Source organism: Macrotis lagotis, chromosome 1, assembly GCF_037893015.1.
Source record: "Macrotis lagotis isolate mMagLag1 chromosome 1, bilby.v1.9.chrom.fasta, whole genome shotgun sequence".
Lineage (NCBI taxonomy): Eukaryota > Metazoa > Chordata > Mammalia > Peramelemorphia > Peramelidae > Macrotis > Macrotis lagotis.
Window position 1 is genome coordinate 441,928,637 of NC_133658.1, and position 19,212 is coordinate 441,947,848.

At 40.5% G+C, this 19,212-nt stretch overlaps 1 protein-coding gene across 7 annotated transcripts in view; it reads left to right on the plus strand.

Annotated features, from left to right (window-relative positions):
* Positions 1–1,441: 1,441 nt before the first annotated feature.
* The window catches only part of DDHD1 (DDHD domain containing 1), a 150,532-nt gene continuing 132,761 nt past the window's right edge, over positions 1,442–19,212 (plus strand). For 4 of the 7 annotated variants that reach the window (XM_074213324.1, XM_074213325.1, XM_074213327.1 and 1 more), the window contains exon 1: positions 1,442–2,583. In XM_074213324.1, the coding sequence (XP_074069425.1) occupies positions 1,749–2,583 (835 nt within the window). In that variant the 5' untranslated portion in view covers positions 1,442–1,748. The remainder of the gene's footprint in view (positions 2,584–19,212) is intronic. The other 3 variants (XM_074213328.1, XM_074213329.1, XM_074213330.1) reach the window with 1 other exon arrangement.

Below are 19,212 nucleotides of genomic sequence, written 5' to 3' on the forward strand. Positions count from 1 at the left end.
CCAAGCTCCTTTATCTTGTTTATGATGTCACTCTTGTTGTCTAAATCATGTTCCCTTTGGAGTTTATCTTGGTAGACAGAGGGCAATGTTGGTCCATAACTTGTTTCTGCCAGACTGTCACATAATAGGCAGCATGCTGCCTCTGTGTGTATAGTTTTTCTGTATCTGGACAGGGAAACTCCCAAGTATTTTAAACTATCATTATTTTAAATGAAATTTTTCTATCACTTCCTGAAGGATGACAGTTGTTTATTTTACATCCTATAACTTTGCTAAAGTTGCTAATCATTTCAATTGTTTTCTTAGTTGACTCTCTAGGATTCTCTAAATCATATCATCTGCAAAAGTGATATTTATTCATTTCTCTTTTTGTGGTAGCTATCATTTCTAGTACAGTATTGAATAGTAACACTGATAATAGGCAACATACTCCTGATCTTATTGGAAAAACCTCTAGCTTATCCCCATTACAGATAAGACTTCATTTAGGTTTTATTACTATTTATCATTTTAAGGAAAGTTCCACTTATTACCCTGCTTTTTGGCATTTTAAAAAAAAATTATCTTTTCAAAGATTTTCCCCCAAGTCTATTGCTGAAATCATGATTTATTTTGTGGCTATTACTAATTTGGTCCACAGTATTTATAGTTTTCCTAACATTAAACCAGCCGGGTTTGCCTGCATGAATCTAACTTGCTCCTAGTGTTTAATTTTTAATTTGTTGCTATAGTCTTCATATATATATAATTATATTTAATAAATATTATAGTCTTGCCTGGAATTTCCCGTGGTGTCATATTCTGGCTTCCCTGACTTCTTCAGATCTCTACTAAAATCCTCCTGATAGAGCCTTTCCTAAACCCTTCTAATTCTAGAGTATTCCTTCTGTTCATTATTTGCTATTTCTCCTGTAAATAGCTTATTTGCACTTAATGGTTTGTTTTTCTCCTCCAGTAAACTGTAGACAGGGATTATCCTCTTTCTGCTTCACCAGTGCTTACATTTTTATGCAAACATGAAAAGGAACTCAGGAGGCAGTCCACTTCCACTTTCAGACATTCAAGTTTCAATTAAGTTGATAAATGGTAGAAATAATTTTGAATATATAATTTTAAAGTTAAAGGAAGTATGAAACAAATGGTGAAAAGGGCTCATTTTATTTGTGGTTTCCGAATGAAGCTGAATCCCGCGGGCAGGAACGGAAGAGAAGCAGAGCTTTCGGGCCTCTGTGGGAAGGGTCCTCACGAGACCAGCCTCACTTCATCCTCCTGAGCCGCAGCAAGCTGGCCAAGTTTTCGGTTCTGTCTCCAACAGCATCTTCTGCGGGTAGGATAGGGCGTAAGGGGAGGGGGAAGCAGCGAGGCTCTGGTGACGAGGAGAATGAGAGCGAGGGGGGTGTCGGTAGTCATGGCGACGCGCCAGGCCCGCGCAGGACTCGCCGCGGGCACTCGGGGCCAGCCAGCCCCGCAAGTAGAGGCGGAGCCCGGGTGGGGCGGGGCCTGCCGAAGCGCCTCCCCCCTTTACGTGACGTGCGTGATAATGGGGGCTCGCCTGGAATGTGGCCTCCGGCCGCTCCGCCGCGGTGGGGCCGGCAGCGGCGGAGCGGCTTGACCCGATCCGCACCAGGATTTCCGAGTTTTACACGCGCCGGGGGAACGGCTGTGGACCTTGGCTTTGAATGGTGTCGGAGAAGCGCTGGGAGCCGCGGCCGCGCGTCGGGTGAGGCGGCCGGCAGCGTCTCGGCAGCATGAGCTTCTCCGGACAGGGCTCCCCGCTGAGCCCGGAGCCCAACGGCCGGGGCAGCGGAAGCGCCTGGGAACTGCCTTCCGAGGCGGTGTACGGCGGGGTGTGCTGCTACGAGCACCTCCCCGGCGGGGCCCCGACGGATGCCGAGGTGACCTTGGCCCTGCTGGGCGGGGACCCGGGGCTGCCCCTGGCGCCGGGATTGGAAGAGCCTGGCCGTCCCTTGCCGCTGGACTCCTGCCTCAGCGATGAGACCTACGACTTCAGCTCGGCCGAGTCGGGCTCCTCCCTGCGCTACTACAGCGAGGGCGACAGCGGCGGCGGCGGCGGCGGCGGCGGCAGCGCCTCTTCCTTGCTCATCAGCCCGCAGACTCAGCCGGCGTCCTTGCGCGCGTCCATCTCCGGCGGGGCCGCGGCGGCGGCGGCGGCGGCGGCGGCGGCACCGGCGGATCGGAGGCGAAGCCGCCCCGGCTACCCGGCCGCCCGGCACCGCTACGAAGTGGTGGCCGAGTTGGGCCCGGAGGAGGTCCGCTGGTTCTACAAGGAGGACAAGAAGACCTGGAAGCCCTTCATCGGCTATGACTCCCTCCGCATCGAGCTGGCCTTCCGGAGCCTGATCCAGGTGACGGACGGCAGGCCGCGGCCCCTGCGAGGGGAGCCCGGGCCAGCCGCGAGCTCCGGGGAGGACGACGAGGACGGCGCCTGTGGCTACTGCCGGAGCGCGGGCCCGAGCGAGCCGGAGCTGGAGGAGCTGATGCACATCGAGCCCGTGTGCGTCCGGGGCGGCCTCTACGAGGTGGACGTGGCCCAGGGAGAGTGCTACCCCGTCTACTGGAACCGTGAGTACCGGGGCGGGGGGCGGAGCGGCTTCCCGTCGGGGAACGCTCCTTACGAACGCGCCGTGGCGGAGGCCCGGGGCTGGGCACGGAGCATGCGGTTTAACAAAAGGATCTCCACCGGTCCCTGTCGTGGCAGCCCAGCTTGTGGATGTGAGCCAAAAGAGAAGTAGCGGGGGGTTAACGAAAGGACTTCCACCGGCCCCTGTCGTGGTAGCCCAGCTTGTGGATGTGAACCAAAAGAGAAGTAGAGGGGGGTTTAACAAAAGGACTTCCACCGGCCCTTGTCCTTGCAGCCCAGCTTGTGGATGTGAACCAAAAGAGAAGTAGAGGGGGGTTTAACAAAAGGACTTCCACCGGCCCTTGTCCTTGCAGCCCAGCTTGTGGATGTGAGCCAAAAGAGAAGTAGAGGGGGGTTAACGAAAGGACTTCCACCGGCCCCTGTCGTGGTAGCCCAGCTTGTGGATGTGAGCCAAAAGAGAAGTAGAGGGGGGTTAACCAAAGGATTTCCATTGGTCCCTGTCGTGGTAGCCCAGCTTGTGGATGTGAGCCAAAAGAGAAGTAGAGGGGGGTTAACCAAAGGACTTCCACCGGCCCCTGTCGTGGTAGCCCAGCTTGTGGATGTGAGCCAAAAGAGAAGTAGAGGGGGGTTAACCAAAGGATTTCCACCGGCCCCTGTCGTGGTAGCCCAGCTTGTGGATGTGAGCCAAAAGAGAAGTAGAGGGCGCTGCTCATGCCTTGGAGGGAGAGGCTGTGGATTCGAGAGGAGTTTTAACTTGGATTCCTTTGTCAGTGAAAACAAATAGAAGTTCAAGTTTTAGTAACATCAGAATACCAGAACCGGGTGCTTTTTCCTCTATGGGGGAAGTAAAGGCACATGAAAAAGGACCCTGCTAGGAGGTAACGGCCCGACCCCCTTAATTGCTCATTTGGAGGGAATAGTGTAACAGATTGTGCGATTTAAAAGATCGTGAACTTGACCTTGCTTTCTCCACTTGCTCGGATTTGACTTTACTACTTTAGGGTTTGTTTGGTTTTTTTGCTTTTTTGCAAGGTAATAGGGTTAGATGGCTTGCCCAAGGCCACACAGCTAGGTAATTGCTAAGTATCTGAGGCTGGATTTGAGCTCAGGTCCTCCTGACTCCAGGGCTGGTGCTCTATCTACTGCACCTCCTTTGAATAATCGTTTTCTGCAATATGTTTTAGGAGTAGGAGTATTTCAGAGATGCTCTTCAACAGTTGTGTATCCTAAGAAAGCAAATTTGGGGTGTTGGGTAATTCTATTTAATAACATTTACTAAATGCCCTATGTGTGCCAGGCAATATGCTGAGGGACATAAAAGGGGCAAGGCACAGCCCCGCCCTCAATGAGCTTACAATCTTACAAACAACAAAGCAAGCTAGACAGAATAACTGTGAAATGATTAAAAGAGAATTAAAAGGGGGTAATTAAAGTTTCCAGTTAGACAGTGGGTCAGTAGTCAGAACTGAGGAGGATGAACAATCCCAGGATGGCTAGAAATAATGTCCAAATGGAGTGTCTTGTTTGAATTTTGGAGAGCCATTTTAATGGCTGAATGACGAATGGATTGAATGCAATGAAAAGTGGGGAAGGACTTGAGGAAGGCAGATCCCATGAACAGGCTATGTAGTAATCCATTCATGAGCTGGTGATGATTTGCACTAGAGCGGAAGCAGTGTCTGAGGAGAGAGATGTAAAAAAACAGATTTTGGCAGCAGTTTGTGTATGGGGAATTGGGAAATGATGAGAATGACTTAGCTTGTGAGCCAATTGTATAGTAATTGCTATTTAGAGTAATAGAGAAGGTAGTTGAGGTGGGTGAAGATTTACAGGGAAAGATGAGTTCTGCTTTGGACATATTTGGACATAAGATATCTACTAGACATTCAGTTTAAAATGTGTGAAAGGCAGTTGGAAATTCGAAATTAGAGATCAAAGTATAGCATGGAAACAATGTAAAGACTGCCTTTTGTGGAGGGTGGGGGAAAGGAAGTGAGATTAGGGGGAAAATTGTAAAATTCAAAAATAAATAAAAATTTAGGGAAAAAAAGAAATTAGAAATCAGAAGAGAGATTGGGACAAAAAAGGGAGAGCTGAAAATCATCAGCATAAAGGTGGATATAAAAACTATGGAAGTTAATGAGATTAGTAGGAAAAGAGCACCTAGGACAGAATTTTAGAGACACCATTAGAAGGCATGATCTGAGAAGGAATTCAGCAGAAGAGACTGAGGAGAAAAATAGATAGGAAACAATCTTTTAGAGACAACATTAGAAGACATGATCTGAGAAAAGGAATCCAGCACAAGAGACTGAGGAGAAAAATAGGTAGGAAAAAGCCAAGAGCAAATAGTGTTCTGGAAATTTAGGGGGGGGGGGGTAATCACCTTTGTCAAAGATTACAAAAAGGTCAAGGAGAACTAAAATTGAGAAGGGCAATTAGATTTGGCAATTAGGTAACTTTGGAGAGAAGTGGAGAGCATGCCTTTTTAAGTTTAGCTACAAAAGGAAGAATAGCAGGGAATTGAAGGATCAAGTGAGGGTTTTTTTTTAAAGGATTCAGGAAACATGGGCATATTTGTATACAGAAATTAGCATGTGGAGAGGGTGTAATTGAAAATAATTTAAATAGAATGAGGATATCTGTTAGAATAAATAAATTGATTCCCATTGCACAGGAAATAAGTGTGGGGGGGGGGAAGAAAACACATACACATACATAAACACATTTTTCAAGCAAGTTTAGAGAATTATTTCCTAACATCCTAAAAACTACATTGCTTTAACAACAATCAGTCAACTGTCTTCAAATTTTTTTCGTATCCCCCTCTGGTACATAATAGGTACTTAATAAATATTGATTGATTGATTGACCTGTGAGTATGCTTGATCTTGTTCATCTGATCTTTGTTTTTTATTTGTTATCATTTTTACTTCTTCATATTGTATATTAGGATATAATCTGTATTTGGGATGTTAGATTCCATATATGTTGGCTGCTTAATTGATGGAGAGAATGGTTGATTTCGTTATAGTAATAATATTTTCCTCTATTTTGTCTGTTGTCTTTCCATTATCATCCTTAAATATCTCTTGCCATGATTATTTTGTTTTTTTACTTTCTACCCCTTGCTATTCTATGAAGCAATACTCTTTATAATCTTTCTTGATTATAATTAGTTTATTTTCTAAATGTTGCCTTTGGTTGCCATATTTTTCCATTTGGAGGGAAGATATATTTAAACTTTCTGGGAAATGGTTAATAGCCTATGTCTATTCTTTTTTTTCCAGTTCAGTAGATTGTCTAAATAAAGCAGGTTGCAGTTGTAATTGCATGCCAGATCTTTGCCCTGTTTTTATTCTAATTTGCTATTAAACTTGATCTTTGTATTAACAGTATGATGGTATAGTTAATATAGAACTGATTAGAAAATAACTCCTGCATGCCAAGGCAATCAAGTCTATTGATGTATGAGGTTTTTTGTTTTGTTCTGGGGGGAGCATTGTTAGTTTTTGTCATATTTAATGTCATGTAGATATAGCACCAGGCCCTTAAGGCACTTATTTGTATGATCTTGGGCAAGTCCCTTAATCTTGTTTGCCTCAGTTTCCTCATTAGGAAAAATTACCTGGAGGAGGAAATTATAATTACATTATAGTAATTTTGCCAAGAAAATCTCAAATGGGTCATGTAGAGTTGGATGAAACAAATTTCACATCAAGAGCAACATATCTGATACCTCCAGACTGTCTTTAAGAAAGTTAATCAAGGAAAACACATAACAAAGTCAACTTGGTCCATACAGATTTGTTATCTAGTCTTTCTCCCGGCTCTTGCCTCAGCTAGACAATCTACACTGCTTTTTGGTTCTCCTACCTGCCTTATCTCTCCTAAATATCATTTGCTAGTTTGTAAAGAGAGGAAACTAAGATAGGAGATAAAATCCCCAAGAAGAGAGAAGTCAGTTACCTTAAATGCAGTAAAACAGTAGGAGGGGCCAAGAAAAGAATATTAATTTTGACTATTTAGAGATCATTGAAAACTTGCTGTTAAGGTTGAGTTACTAGTGTCTTTCCTTTGTTGATTACCTTTAATTTATCTGGTATATAATCTCCTTGAGACCAAGACTGTTGTTTTTGTTTGTTTTCCTTTCTTTGTATATTCCAAATGCTAAGTACAATACTTAATGCTTAATGGGCACTTATTAAATTATTGTTGGCTGGCTGTCAGATTACAAAGGGTTTAATTATAATATCCATGCAGATGTCTCCTTACTCCATATTCCTCCTGGCTCCCCTCTTCCTTCTTCTGTCTTCTAGAAGTCCTAAAGGAATTCCAAACTGAATGTGTCCAGAACTCACTATCCTCCCACCAATCCCCCCTCCTGAATTGCCCTTGAGGGCATCATTCTCAAGATCATCCCTGTTTACAACTTTGATATTAATCTTTTTTTTTCCAGTTTTTGCTAGGCAGTGGAGTTAAGTGGCCTGCCCAAGGCCTTATTAAGGCCTTATTAAGTGGGGCAGATTTGAACTCAGGTACTCCTGACTCCAGGGCCGGTGCTCTATCCACTGTGCCACCTAGCTGCCCTTTTGGCATTAATCTTTAACCCCTCACACTCATGTCTAGTTTATATCCTGTCAATTGCATCTTTCTCCCTCTACAAAATCTCTCACTTCTATTTGTTGTTGTTCTGTTCTGTCCAATTCTTTGTGGCCCCATTTCGAATTTTTTTTGGCAAAGGTACTAGAATGGTTTACCTTCTCGAGTTCATTTTACAGATAAGGAAACTGAAGTAAAGGAACTTAACCAGGGTCACTCTGCTTGTAAGTGTCTGCGGCCAGATGTGAATTCAGGAAAATGATTCTACCTGACTCCAGGTCTAGCACGCAGTATTCAATCCACTGAGCTATATATATATATATATATATATATATATATATATATATATATAGCTGCAGTCTTGTATTTCTTCCCTTCTCTCTATTTACACAGCCACTTATCCTGATTTGGATTCTTCTTACCTTGTGCCTGGATTATTGTATTAGCCTTCGAATTGATCTTCCTGTCTCAAGTCTTTCTCTTCCAAACTGTTGCAAAGGTGATTATATTTAGAGAGCTTGTTGTGTTAAAAATTGCAATGCCTCCCTTTTGCCCTCAGAATCAAACAAAATCTTGGTTTAGCTCTTTTTAACCCTTTACAACAGTGATCCTAGTCTGTTCTTCCAACCATAATTAGAAATTATTCCCAAACTCCAGCTAATTTTTATTTCTCACACAGGATATACCTTCATCCCTGTGCTTTTCTCTCATTTAGCTGTTCAAATAATATACATTGGTTACCAGATTAGTGTTTCATGTTAAGTCTCAACAGTTAAGTTGTAGGCAGTACCAAGACACAGATAGTATCCAAGGTACAATTTGAAACTACTATTTATAGTCTTTTATGACTACAAACCCTGCATTCCACTATACTATACTTATTAAGTGGCTGCTGTGTGCCAGGGCACTGTGCTAAGAACTTCAAATACCAATATGGTAAAAGATCAGTTCCTGACTTTAAGGAGTTTTCAATTTATTGAGGAAGACAACACAAGGAAACTGAAAAATGGAGAGGAAGAAGTGAAGTAGAGTGGGAGCTGCAGAAGTGGTGGGGTAGGAAAAGAGATATCTATACTAAGCATGATGAAGTATCAGGGCTGGTGGGTTATTTCCTTATTTTTAGGTTTATATATGAATTGGTAACATTTTTAATAACTCAGTTTATCAAGCTTCTTTATTCCACAAATTGGAAAATTCTGGTTTAGATAAATTGGTTTCTTTATAAGGAATTTACTGTAAGAAACTTTTGAGTTTGATAAGGAAGGAAAACCATATTTTTTACCCTAGAGTTACTCATGGTGCTATCAGAGAAGTGATCTGAAGGTACTAAGAAATTGAGCCGAAATGGATTTTCTTTTGTGCCGTGTTTTTTGCAGTAATTCAGATCCTTAGTAATTGTTGAAGGTGATAAAGGAATGCATAACTTTAGAGCTAGATAGCCAGTTCAGATGTAATGTAAATGCCCCAGATTAGATAGGTAAGAGTTAGTCTCATATGTGAGGGGGGTTATTTGCAGTAACAGGTGTAAAAAAACAAGCACCTTACCAAGAATTCAGAACAGCCATTAGTAAAGCAAAAGATTCTTTATTGTAACATTCTGAATGGTGGTCCCAAAAAGAAATGGGGCACAAAATTATAGCCTTTTATCTCCCATGTCCCCAATTGGCTGGGTATTGCAGAGGTCAAAGGCCTACCTGAAGTGCCCAATTCTCTTCCCACTTGGGTCCTAATTACTTATCAAACCTCCCCTTCCCCACTATTTGGTAACCAGGCCCTTAAGAGGTATAACACAGATATGTGAATCTGACACCTAAACTGGTACTAATTTATTCATTAATTCACCCAACATTCTAATTCTTTGGCTTCTTGTTTTCCTGTTGGAAGTTTATCTACTGCTTCTCTATGGAAAGGAATTCCTTTTGTTTAGTTAGATGTAAATTAGTTTGATTTACATCCTTTTAATCCAAGTTCCTCATATATAGTTGTAATTTATTCTGTTCTTTTATCTTATAAACCTACATTCCTCACTTATGGCCTCTGATTATACATTAGTCCACTTTATAGTTTTTTTTCCTTCATCCTCCCTAGCTTTTTCTCTGTAAGACTATAGACTCCTTTCTTCAGTTTCTAATAGCTAATGTAGAAATGGAACTAATCATTTTTTACAATCAGCCCCCCAAAAAAAGGCAGTAATAAAACTTTAACTGTATAGACAAAATCTGAAAAGCACCAGTGTTGCCGATTATTAAAGATTTAGAGATTGAAGACAAAATTTAAGGTCACTGAAAAGGCAAAGGAATTCATAGCTCTCTGGCATGTTAAAGTTTTATTTTATTTTACTTTTTTTGAAATGTAATATTTTTTGTTTATTTTATGTTATTACATTAATCTTGTTATAAGAGTGAATATAAACCCACCTTCCCCCCCCAAAAAGATGAGAAATCTCAATAATAGTGAGAGAGGGAAAAAAAATGTACTTCAGTCTGTATTCAGATTCCTGGATGAGTTGCCTTCTTTATCATAAATCTACCAAAGAAGTTGCTTCAGTATTTTCCCACGGTTGCTATTACTAGCTGTATTTCCCTCTATTTCCTTCCCACTCTCATTTATTCTGTTCTCTCTCTCCTTTCACCCTGTCCCTGTTCAAAAGTATGTTGTATCTAAGCACCCTCTCCCACAATCTTCCCTTTCTTCTATCACCTATTCCCCTCTTCCCTCCCTCCATTCCTCCTTATCCCATACCTTTCTTCTTCTTTTTCTCTAGGGTAAGATAGATTTCTATCCCCCATTAGTTGTATGTTATTTCCTCTCTGAGCCATTTCTGATGAGAATGAAAGCTAACTCATTCCCCCTCACCTTCCCCCATTCCATTCCATTGTAAAAACTTTTTCTTGATTCTTATGTGAAATATCTTAGCCCCTTCTTCCTCTCCTTTCTGTTTCTCCCAGTACTTTCCTTTATCACCCATTGACTCCATCTTTTTACTATTATATCATTTTATTTAGTTCCTTCCTGTGCTTTGTCTATATATGCTCCTTCTAACTGCTCTTATGAATGAGAAAGTTCATATGAGTTATCAGGATCTCCTTCCCATGCAGGAATACAAACAATTCCATAGCATTAAATTCCTCATAGTTAGTCCTTGTCTACCTTCTCTATGGTTCATCTGAGTCCTGTACTTGGAGATCAAACTTTCTGTTTAGCTCTGGTTGTTTCAGTAGTTAAGTTTGAAAGTCCCCTGTTTCATTGAAAGTCCATCTTTTCCCTTGAAAGAGGATGTTCAGTGTTACTAGGTAGTTGATTCTTGGTTGTAAAGTATGATCTTTTCCCTTCTGGAATATCATATTCCAAGCCCTCCAAACCCCTAATGTAGATGCTACCAGATCCTGTGTGATCTTGACTATAGAGCCACAGTAGTTGAATTGTTTGTTTCTGGCAGCTTTTAGAATTTTCTCTTTGACTTGGGAGTTTGGGAATTTAGTTATAATATTCCTGGAAGTTTTTCTTTTGGGATGTCTTTAAGGAGGGAATCAGTGAATTCCCTCAATTTCTATTTTACCCTATGCTTCTAGGATCTCAGGGCAATTTTGCTGTATTGTTTCTTTGCAAAGTCATTGGCTTCCTTTAGTTCCATTCTGCATTTGAAGGAGTTATTTTCTTCAGAGAGCATTTATCTCCTTTTCTAGCTGGCCAGTTCTGCTATTTAAGGTGGTATTCTCCTCATTTGCCTTTTCTGTTGCTTTTTCCATTTGGACTAAACTGGTTTTTAACATATTATTTTCTTTTTTTTTAGAAAGATTTTATTTATTTTTAGTTTTACAATTCCCCCCCACCTTGCTTTCCTTCTCCCCCCCTGAAGGCATTCTGTTAGTCTTTACATTGTTTCCATGGTATACATTGATCTCAGTTGAATGTGATGAGAGAGAAATTATATCCTTAAGGAAGAAAAATAAAGTATGAGATAGCAAAATTATATGATAACTTTTTTCCCCCTAAATTTGAAGGTAATAGTCTTTGGGCTTTGTTCAAACTCCACAATTCGTTGGATATAGTTGGTATTCTCCATTGCAGATAGCCCAAATTTGTCCCTGGTTGTTGCACTGATGGATTGAGCAAGTCCATCAAGGTGGATCATCACTCCCATGTTGCTGTTATGGTGTACAGTGTTTTTTTTTGGTTCTGCTCATCTTGCTTAGCATCAGTTCATGCAGATCCTTCCAGGCTTCTCTGAATTCCCATCCCTCCTGGTTTCTAATAGAACAATAGTGTTCCATGACATACATATACAACAGTTTGTTAAGCCATTCCCCAATTGAAGGACATTTACTTGATTTCCATTTTGTTGCCACCACAAGCAGGGCTGCTATGAATATTTTTGTACAAGTGATGTTTTTACCCTTTTTCATGATCTCTTCAGGGTACAGACCTAGTAGTGGTATTTCTAGATCAAAGGGTAACATTTTTAACATATTATTTTCTTCAGTTTTTTTATATTTCTTTCATCAAGCTGCTAATTTGATTTTCATGATTTATCTGCATTGCTCTCATTTCTTCCTCCCAATTTTTCCTCTACCTCCCTTAATTGCTTTTCAAATTCTTTTTGAGCTTATCCATAGCCTGAGCCCATTTTCTATTTCTTTTCAAGGCTTTGGGTACAGAAGTTTCAATTTTTATCATCTTCTGAATATTTCATCAGACCAAAGTAATTTTCTATGGTCATATTCTTTTTTTTTGTTTGTTTGCTCATTTCCTTAGCCTATGATTGATTTACTGCGCTTCCAAGGCTTTGGGGGATTTTAGGGAGAACCCACAGGGATCTTAATTCCTCCAAGGTCTTATGAGAAGTTTTCTTGCCTGTGCTTTGGTATGTGGATGGCCACAGATCCTCCCCTCTGCCTGGTAGCTGTGAGGAGGGTCCCTGCTCAGCTATGGTAGTATGAGGGCCCAGATTGCACCCTGGATCTGAGTGTGGGCAGACAGCAGAGTCCTGCCCCAAGGAGAGCAGAGTGACCTCTTGCAATCTTCCCTGACCCCTTTACCATCTATGGGCTGTGCTCTGGGGGTACAGACTGGCTTCCCCAATTCCCTCTGCAGGTTCTCGCCACAGGGTTGCTCTGAGGCCAGTGCTCGCTGCATACTCACTCTGGTGCAGCAGAGTTCTCTCTCACCACCCCTTCAAGCTGTTCCCAGTGAATCCTGGGCCAGGAGGTCTGGAAACCACCCCCTCTGCCACAGACCCAGGTGCCCTTAGGGATCTAGGCACCTGGTCCAACTGTGCTCCAGCTGTGGCTATACTCACAGCAGCTTTTTCCAACCCCTTGTCCCCCAGTCCAGGTGAAACAGATCTTTCCCGCAGAACTTCTAAGTTGTCTTGGACTGGGAAATTGTATCACTCAGTCTTTCTGTGGGTTCTGCCCCCCCCCCTCTAAATTTTGACTAGAGTCATAATTTGATGGCTTTTAGAGTTTTTTGGGGGAATGAGTTTCCTGGAATTCCTGCCTTCATGCCACCATCTTGGCTCCACCCCTTGGGATTTTATTTTGGTAAACTATTGTTACAAAGTACAATAGCCAAAATTAATAAGAAAAGCAGAAAATACCCTGAGGACAGTGCCAGGTGGAGAGAGAAAGAGAGAGAGAGAGAGAGAGAGAGAGAGAGAGAGAGAAGAAAGGGCAGTTAGCCATGAGACTTGGTTTAACCAGACCACAAGATGAGGCCCCCACAGTGCTCTGCATTTAAGGAAGAGCATGAGAAAGCCCCTTCCTCCTGGATGGGAGCCCTGGAAAAAGCAAGAGAGTTTGAAGAGGAGGTGCTTCCTATTAAATACCCTTCTATAGTAGGTTGGATAGAGGGTGGTACTCAGGGAGTGGTCTTACACCTTGGCCCAGGTATCTTCCAATGGCAGGCTACATACTGGTTCTTCCTGAACCAAGGTCTCACCCCCACCAAGTTCATTTCCTGCAACACCAGTGTCTAGGCCAAAGTTAAAGTGAAGGGGGAAATGAGGGACAAGATCAGCATTAAAGGGAAACAGGATACAATCAATAATCAAGGTCAGTTTACATCTTAGGAGCAATTATGACTCCAACTAAATTTTCAAGAGACAGAACCCACAGAAAGATCCAGTGAGGCAATTCTCCAGCCCAAAGTAACCTGGAAGATCTTGGTAAAGCTGTTCCACAGTGTTGGAGGGGGCAGCAGCACAGCCAGGATCACTGGGAGGGAGCAAAGGAGCTCCAGCAGTCCAGAAACAGCCCACGGATCTCCTAGGTCCCTGGGAGTGCTGGGTCCTGGCAACAGAAGCAGTTTCCTAAACTGCCAACCCAGGGAACACCAAGCACAACTTGGAAGATCAGCAGGGAAACCTCTGCTGGAGTGAGTGGGAAGCCAGTGTGACCCTCAGCTCAGCCCAGATTCCAGGAAATGGAAGGAGGTCCAGGGCGCTGCCCAGTAGGGAGCTGCCCAGCAGCTGCTTCCAGAGACTCAGCCTACAGAGGGTAAGGGAATGGGGGGAGATTGTTGAGATCTCTCCTCTGTCCCTGGGACAGGACTCTGGTTCTTTGTCCATATTCAGATCCAGGTCGCAGTCTGGAAACTCCATTGCCTTTGAGCAAGGATCCTCCTCACAGCTCCAGGGCAGAGGGGAGTGTTTGTGGTCATCCACAGAACAGAGCACAGGCCAGGAGAGCAGTCAGAACTTCTCATAATTCTTTGAAGGACCTGAGGTCCTTACAGGAGGTATCCCAATAATACTCAAAAGTTTGGGAAACATCCCAAAATCAGGGCACAAGCTGGGGAAATGAATAAACAGAAAAAAAGGAACCTCACCATAGACAATTACTTTGGTCCCATGGAGGATCAAAATAGCCACTCAGAAGATGACAAATTCCAAGCTTCTGTATCTGAAGACTCCAAGAAATATAGGAATTGGACTCAGGCTATAGAAGAGTTCAAAAAAAGACTTCAAAAAGCAAGTAACGGAGGTAGAAGAAAAATTGGGAAGAGAAATGAGAGCAATGCAGGAAAAGCATGAAAACCAAGTCAGCAGCTTAGTCAAGAAGATCCAAAAAAAAAAAAATGCTGAAGAAAACAACATGTTAAAAGCCAGTATAGGTCAAATGGAAAAAGCAGTCCAAAAAGTTAATGAGAAAAAGAATTCTTTAAAAAGCAGAATTGGCCATATGGAAAAGGAGATAAGAAAGCTCTCTGAAGGAAACAGCACTTTCAAATGAATGGAACTAAAGGAAGCCAATGACTTTGTGAGAAATCAAGAAACAATAAAACAAAACCAAAAGAATGAAAAACTAGAAGAAAATCTGAGATATCTCATTGACAAAACAACTGATCTGAAAAACAGATGCATGAGAGACATTTTTAAAGAATTTCTACAGGAAAATTGCCCTGATGTCCTAGAAGCAGAGGGAAAAATAGAAATTGAGAGAATCCACTGATCCCCTCCCAAAAGAAATCCAAAAGAAAAATAATCCTCAAGAATATTATAGCCAAGTTCCAGAACTCCCAAGTCAAAGAGAAAATAAAATACTAAAAGCTGCCGGAAGGAAATGATTCAAATACCATGGCACTGCAGTCAGGATCACACAGGACTTAGTAGGATCTATATTAAGGGGTCCTAGGACTTGGAATATAATATTCCAGAAGGCAAAAGAGCTTGGATTACAACTGAGAATCAACTCCCCAGCAAAACTGAATATCTTCTTTCAGGGGAAAAGATGAACTTTCAGTGAAACAGGGGACTTTCAAACTTTGCTGTTGAAACAGCCAGAGCTGAACAGAAAGTTTGATCTTCAAGTACAGGACTCAGATGAACAAAGAGAGGGCAGATGAGAAAGACTATGAGGAACTTAATGATGCTGGATTGTTTGTATTCCTGCATAGGAAGAAAACACTGATAACTCATTTGAACTTTCTCATTTATTAGAGCAGTTAGAAGGAGCATATGTAGACAAGGCACAAGAGAGAGCTGATTATGAAGGTGAAAGGGAAATGTACTGGGAGAAAGGGAAAGGAGAGGTAGAATAGACTAAGATATTTCATATAAAAGAGTCAAGAAAAAGCTTTTGCAATGGAGTGGAAGGGGGAAGATGAAGTGGAATGAGGGAGCCTTCTTTCTCATCAGAAATGGCTCAGAGAGGAAATAACACACAATTAATGGGGTATAGAAATCTAGAGTAAAAAAGGAGAGAAAGAGGATAGGAGAAAGGGGATGAGGGAAAGGAGGGGGATGTAGGGGGTAGAGGAGAGGATAGATGATGGGAGAAGATAGTCAGATATGATACATTTTCTTTTTTACTTTTTGCAAAGTAGTGGGATTGGGTGGCCTGTCTGGGTCCATGGGGCTGGGTGATTGCTGGGTCTCTGGGGTGGGATGTAGACTTGGGATCTCCTGGCCCCAGGGCTGGTGCTCAGTCCCCTGTGCCACTCAACTGCCCCACAGTGCACTTTTGAAGAGGGACAGAGTGAAAGGAGAGAGAAAATATAATAAATGGTAGTGGGGAGGAATGGATGGAGGGAATTACAATCAACACAACTGAACAGTACATTGAAAAAGTCCAAAAATATATGTAGTGTACAACTCTTGGGGGTCTCCCAATTGCACAAAGAGATGGAGTGGTTGTGTGGAAAAATATGGAAGTAACTTTTCTGATGGATTTATGATAAAGAATGCCATTCACCCCAGAGAGAGAGAGCTGATGGTATCAGAACACAGACTGAAACACATTTTTTCCCCTTTCCTTCACTTTATTTCTCATGAGGTTTTTTATTTTTCTGGGGGGGGGGATTATGTTTACTCTTACAACAAGACTATTTTAGTAATGTGTAAATAAATAAAAATAAATTAAAAAACAAGTAATCATAAAATACAAATTTCTAAATAAAAGCTGAATGTATAAAGAAAAAACAATAACAGTTGACATTTAACTTCCTTCAGTCAACCTGTGAACAAATTTCAGATCCATGCATATTACCTACTTGTCTTAAGGGCAAATAATGCTTTTCTGGCCCAAAGAAACCTAGGGGATCCCATATTAAATCTCCATATTAACTCCACATATATGTATGGAGTGGTGTGTGTGTGTGTGTGTGTGTGTGTGTGTGTGTGTGTGTGTGTGTGTGTGAATGTGAATACATCTGCAAGAGCTTTGTAAGTATGCGCAAAGCAGTAACCCTTTTCATTTATCTCCTTGCCTTTTTGGAATTTGCAGCCAGGATGTGAGTATATGAGGTAGACATATCCTTTGTGTTTCACCAATCAACCTTCCTTTTATTAAAACATAAGTATTGGGGCAGCTAGGTGGTGCAGTGGATAAAGCACCTGCCCTGGAGTCAGGAGTACCTGGGTTCAAATCTGGTGTCAGACACTTAATAATTACCTAGCTGTGTGGCCTTGGGCAAGCCACTCAACCCCGTTTGCCTTGTAAAAACAAACAAAAAAAAAAAACAAAACCAAAAATAAATAAAAATAAATAAATAAAATAAAACACAAATATTTTACTTCTCTCATTAACAACAACAAAAATGAGGCCATTCAGTACAAAGTTGATCCCCATCTGAGAACTGAATCTTTAGTATAAAGTATCTGACATAGACTCTGAGTTGAAAAACTAAAAAAATTCCCTCCCCCCCTCTTTTTTTTTTATGGTGAAGCTTTAGGGGAAAAAATATCCAATAGTTAAACGTCTCATGATAGAATAAAAGTTTTTTAACACTGTAGAACCTTTTCAGTGAATGATTGAACTGAAAGTCAGCTTATGTTATTAAAAACTACATTCATCTTTAAAGCAGGGATTATTCATTCTCATTATCATGAACTTGGTTTTTTAATATGTTGATAACTGCATTTCAGTGTAATTGATTTATAACCCTTTATGTTTTGTTTTTGTATGTTTGATACATCAGAAAAGAGATTCATAAACTTTATCAGGAATCAAAAAAGTTAAACTTTTTAAGGTAAATTAATTTGCTTTTTTTAAAATTCTAGGTTGCAATTTAGGTGCAAAATGAAGTTGGAAGAAAAGCTTTTGATATGGAAAGAACTGGATTTGGATTCAAGTTCTGGCTTTTTTTTAAAAACTAATGGACTATAGGCAAGTTACTTAAACTACCTGAACTTCAACATTCTTGTCTTTAAAATAAGAATAATACTTACTCTGCCTACCATTGTCATTGTAATCAAAGTGCTTTTGTGTAAAGTGAATTATAAATGGGAATTATTAAAGATCTAATTTCCTTCTGAGAATTCAATGTTTCCTGTACTTTAAATCATGTATCCTCACAAAATGCTTATAAAGTATCTTAGTTTCCATTTTACAGAAGAACAGTTGAAAAAGAACATGGTAACTTGCCTGTTGCCACTTCATGATGAAATGAATTATAACCTAATTTTTTGTATCTATGTATAGTTAATAGCACTATAACTGAAAAAGACCTTATCTGATCCTCTCATTTTTACAGATGAGGAAATTGAGGCTCAGAGAGGTAAAGTAACTGGTCTTACGTCATTCAGGTGGTAACCTTCAGTGAAATTTGAACCAATTTCCTCTTATTATAGAGATCAGACTTCTTCCATTATGCCATACTGTTAACCCTACAATGCAATGAAGTTTTGTTTGAAATTGAAATTAGGGGGCAGTTAGGTGGTATAGTGGATAGAACACTGGACCTGGAGTGGAGTGAAATTGAAATTAGCCAACCCAGATTTTGAAAAGGTTCCCCTTTGCAAGTTCTCTTTTTTTCAGCATTTTTATTATCTTTTTTAAAATAACATAACAGTCATCCCAAGAGACCCAATTCATATTACAAGTATTATTTTTAGAGAGAAAAAAATCAGCACAACTGATCAATACATTGAAAAAATCCAAAAATATATGTGGTGTACAATTCTTGTGGGGCCTCCCAGTTGCACAAAGAGATAGAATGGTTGTATATTCTCATATCTCCTCATTTGAGTCCTACTTGATTTTGTAATTGTTAATTTACTTTGATTTTTTAAAGCATATACTTCCCAGTAACATTGCTATAGTCTGTACATACTGCTTTCCTTTCTCTGCTGACTTCATTTTACACCATAAAAATCTTTTCATTATTTTGTTTTTATCACATGCATCATTTATGTCTTATTAAATTAGATTACATTCATATAGCATAGTTTATTAAGCCATTTTCCAATTGATAGGCTTCTACTTTGTTACCTACCAATTCTTTACTCTCACAAATATTGCTTCTATAAAATATTTTTATTAAGTATAGGGTTTTTGTTTTATTTTATAATCTTCCTTGGGTTATAAGTCTACCTCTGACTCAAAGAGTATGAATACTTTAATCACTATGTTTGCATAATTCCACATTGCTTTCCAGACAAGGTTGTACCAATTTCATTGTTTCACCAGTAGTGCATTAGTGGACCTGTCATTCTACAAATCTATTACCAGATTTTTTGGTTTTGATTTGAATTTCCTTTTGTTTTTTTAAAGAATCCTTTATTCATACCTATTGGCAAATGGCTATTAGTCTTAAATATAATATGATTGTTTGTATATGTCAAAACTTATCAGAAAAATTTGTTAAAGAATTTTTCCCATCCCCCACTTACCTTCTTATCTTTTCAGTTTCATGTAATCAGAGTTATTTAATCTTTTGTAATTATCTCTATCTCTTGTTTGAGTTAGAATAGAATATTTCTCCTACTCCTGGCTTAAGTATATAATCTGTTTTTCTTATTTGTTTTTTTAAGTGTTAATTAAGGTAGCATATGCATTTAGAATGTACTGTGGAATGGGCTGTAAGATACTGGTCTAAACCTGATTTATACAAGATTGTCTCCAGTTTTCTATTTAGTTATTTTTTTAAATCAAATAAGGAATTTTTTCCTAGGGAATTTGTTTTCCATTTTATCAAACTCTGGTTATTGAGTTCATTTGTTCCTAGTTCTTCCTTTTCTAGTCTTTCCTTTGCTCCATGCCAGATGGTTTGGATGATTGCTGCCTTAT